Source organism: Wasmannia auropunctata, unplaced genomic scaffold (assembly GCF_000956235.1).
Source record: "Wasmannia auropunctata unplaced genomic scaffold, wasmannia.A_1.0 LD336059.1, whole genome shotgun sequence".
NCBI classification, from domain to species: domain Eukaryota; kingdom Metazoa; phylum Arthropoda; class Insecta; order Hymenoptera; family Formicidae; genus Wasmannia; species Wasmannia auropunctata.
Window position 1 is genome coordinate 62406 of NW_012026831.1, and position 3511 is coordinate 65916.

Consider the following 3511-nt stretch of genomic DNA (forward strand, 5'->3'; position numbering starts at 1 on the left):
AATGGATGGAGTATAGTGGGAATGGAGACAAGAAAGGATAAAAGTAGGGGAATAGAGAGCGAATTAATATCGAGGAAGAGAGATATACAAAGGCAAGAAGAGAGAAAAATTCAAAGAGCAAAATATAACAGAAAGTATAGGGAGATTGGAATTTTAGAGAGTATGACGAGGTATTTGAAAGAAGAAAATTTGGATAATATGAGTAAAGGAGATGAGATAAGGACTCTGATTAATTTACGGTGTGGAAATCTGGAACAGGCAAATAAGTACTGGCTAGAGGAGGATAACCGGGCGTGTATATTATGTAGTGAAGGTGAAGCTCGTATGGAGCATTTTGTAAAGGAATGCAGAGTGGCAAAGGAGTAATTTAATGAAGAAGGGAACGGAGAGGATGTAAATATAAGTTGGTTATGGAATGATAAACTAGACAGTTCTAAAGGGAGAGTTTTAAAGAAATTATGGAAGGCTAGAAACAGAGAATTAGAATTAAAAAGAAAGGATAAGGTGTAATTTAGAGATGTGTAAAAGGAAATGTAAATATAAGGCGTGTGCTAAAAGTGAAAAGGGAATGTAAATTTTGTGGATACAGTAATGTAAGTGTAAATGTTAACTGTAAATGTGAAATGTGAAAGGTCAAAAGTTAAAAATGTTAGTTAAACGTGAAATTTAAATGGAAAATGTAAAAATGTAAGAATGTAAAAATGTAAAGTAGATCATAGATTGCAAAGGAAAGCCGTTTATTTATATGTATTATATGTAAAAATGTTAAAAGTAAGATTTATGTAAAATTGAAGTTAAATAGGTTAAAATATTTATATGGTAGGGTGTTAAAAATAGGTATAAGAAATAGGAATAAGGAATAGGTTTAGTAAATGTATGTATGGTATGGATGAGTGAATGGTTAAGTGCAATATTGTAAACCAAGTCCCCTTTCTGGTTAAAATTTGCTAAAGGAAATAAAATTTCTTCTTCTACTAATAAAATGTTTACGTCAAATGACAGCTGTACGACCCGAAAAAAAAATTTTTTTTTCGTTTTTACTACAAATTCGTTATCTTGCTTACATTTTATATCTATTTCAATCCTGTAAAAGGATTTTCAATTCCGTTCTGTCATTTCAGAAAAATCATTACGACTGTAATGTGTTGGTAATTCCGTTCTGTCAGCATCGTTTTATTATTCATTTTTGATAATCTTACTTTTAATGAGATAAATCAATTGAGGTGGAAAACACAATTGCTTTGCAAAAAAATTATGCAATTTACAATATGCAATTACATATTTTACTTGACTTTTTTGAAGAACTAAGCATTTTCTTTACATGAATTGATTTATCTCATTAGTCTGTGCAATATAAGGTCTGTGAAAATATAAAGATACAGTTAAAAAATAAATTGTTCATGAGATATTTTATAACTGATATCAATATGTGTCAGAATGAAGTACCTATAGAATATCTCATTAACTTTTTAATAAGTACTTGTATGTACAAAATAACTAGAAGAATCATATTATGTAAAAGAGAAATCTCAAAACTATTTTAAAATGATAATCTTAATGTGGAAAATTGATTTTACTATTATTTATCTCCCTTCAAATTATACGACTTTTGTCTGTACTTTTTTTTGTAAGTGTAGGAGAAAAATATTTAGGGACATATATGTATATATTACATACGTACACACGTACACATACATACACAGGATATTTCATAATTCAAGGATCACCATTCATGGATAAGTAAAGCACATTAAACTGAATACAAAAATAATCTTTGCTAAAGTGACAACACTGTAATCAACCTCACTGCCATAATTTCTCACTGCTGTGTAGTCTAAACTTTCCTTTACCTGTACGTGAACATAAACATTGTTAATTGCTTTAGTCAGTATATGTATAAGTTGTATTTTTGTAAAGACATGTTTCTGTTTTAAGCTACAAAAAAAATAGAACACAATTTAAAGTAAAATTGATAAAATTTTTGGTAAAAAGTGGCGAATTATTAAGTATACTATTTATAAGTTAATCAGACTATTTGTTTTTTCAGCAAAAATTTTATCACAACTTTGTTATAAATGGCGTTCCATTTTTCTCGCAATAGAACATAAACACGTCACTACATAAATCAACTTGTACAATAATTGAAACGATTAATATTTACCCTTTACATGTAGATAGAAAAGTCACAGATGATATTGCAATAAAATGGTTTATAGTGTTGTCACTTTGATGGAACCAAAATAGTTTTCAAAACTTTATTATCACATCTCATGTATAAATAAATTACCTTAGTAATGCTGTCGTCTTCATCAGCACTGTCATCTGCAGTAGATGGAACACGTGCACTTAATCGACTGAAAACTGTTTTTGGTTCCACATTGGAAACTTGCCAGCGTCGTTTGCCTCCAGATAATTCATTATTCGCAAATTCTGTTATAACTCTTCGACGATCTTCTTGCAATAGTCGTTTCTGAGGTATTCTAGAAAAGAAGAAATTAAATCAAAATTTTTATATTTAATAAAACTATATCTAATAAAAATATATGAATATGTTATTTGACATGTATATAATAAAAATATAATACAAATGTGATATAATTAACATTAACGTGAGATAAATAAAACAAATACAAGTAGTACGTCAATAAAGGTTATATAAAATACAAGAAAGCTCATAGCAATGAAAATATTACATACATATAATATTACAATATATTACATCATAATAAAACATTTTATGACAGTTAATACGGAATTTTAAAAAGTTTTTAATTATTTCATATGAATGAATTTAGAAAATAAAGATTTTTTAATATAACCTAGACTGTAATGGACCACTTTCGCCGTCAGGAAGATCTCGGCCCAAGATTTTACGAATGCTGCGATCGAGACCACGAAGCCCATCGCGAGCAATTTCTAATTGAGCTTCTAATCTTTCGGCTCCCCATTGCTCTTGACAATCTAATTTCCTCATTAGAAAATTTTACACCACTTGAAAACACAGAAAATTAATTCTTTTAGCAAAGAATCGCAGTATTCGCAGTCGTACTGTCAATCGTCAATTTGGACATCGATATAATAAGAATATAGATTAAGCTTTATCACAAAGAAGCAAACGTGCGCAGGCGTGAAATATAGCGTTTTCTACTGGCCTAGTTTACATCGTCAAAACGTTGGTAGATGGTAGAGACACTATGGCCGCGGTCCGAATCACGCTTAACCACTGAAATAATACTGGAACGCGCACGGGCGCTAGATCGTGATCCGACAAAGAGGCTCCTAAGTGGTATCTGTGTCTCTTTCTAGTACAATCTGGCCAAAAGTTTTATACGGCACACCCAGTTTCACGCATTGTATTTAATCTTAGAACGAGACTGTACGAGCCCCACTACCGTCTATTGCACATGCGCAGTATAGTTTGGAAAAGGATAAAGATACCACTTTGAATGCTCTCTCTCGGATCAGCTCTTAACAAAGGCGGCATGGGCCGTGCGCGTTCCAGTATTATTAT

The 3511-nt window shown here is 31.0% G+C and overlaps 1 protein-coding gene across 1 annotated transcript; it reads right to left on the reverse strand.

Moving 5' to 3' along the window:
• Positions 1-1041: 1041 nt before the first annotated feature.
• On the reverse strand, positions 1042-3096 carry LOC105450642. The gene is made up of 2 exons (XM_011690571.1): positions 2820-3096; positions 1042-2480 (listed from the first exon to the last, which is right to left on the reverse strand). Exons 1-2 carry the CDS (start codon positions 2972-2974, stop codon positions 2222-2224), a joined length of 414 nt encoding a protein of 137 aa, XP_011688873.1. The 5' UTR covers positions 2975-3096; the 3' UTR covers positions 1042-2221.
• Between the last annotated feature and the right edge of the window lie 415 nt (positions 3097-3511).

Bases quoted from the DNA above. Each gene is read 5' to 3' on its own strand.
- LOC105450642 (XM_011690571.1), bottom strand. From the start codon at position 2,974: ATGAGGAAATTAGATTGTCAAGAGCAATGGGGAGCCGAAAGATTAGAA. The intron at 2,481-2,819 runs GTTATATTAAAA...CTTCTTTTCTAG, and splicing joins AGTGGTCCATTACAGTCTAG to AATACCTCAGAAACGACTAT.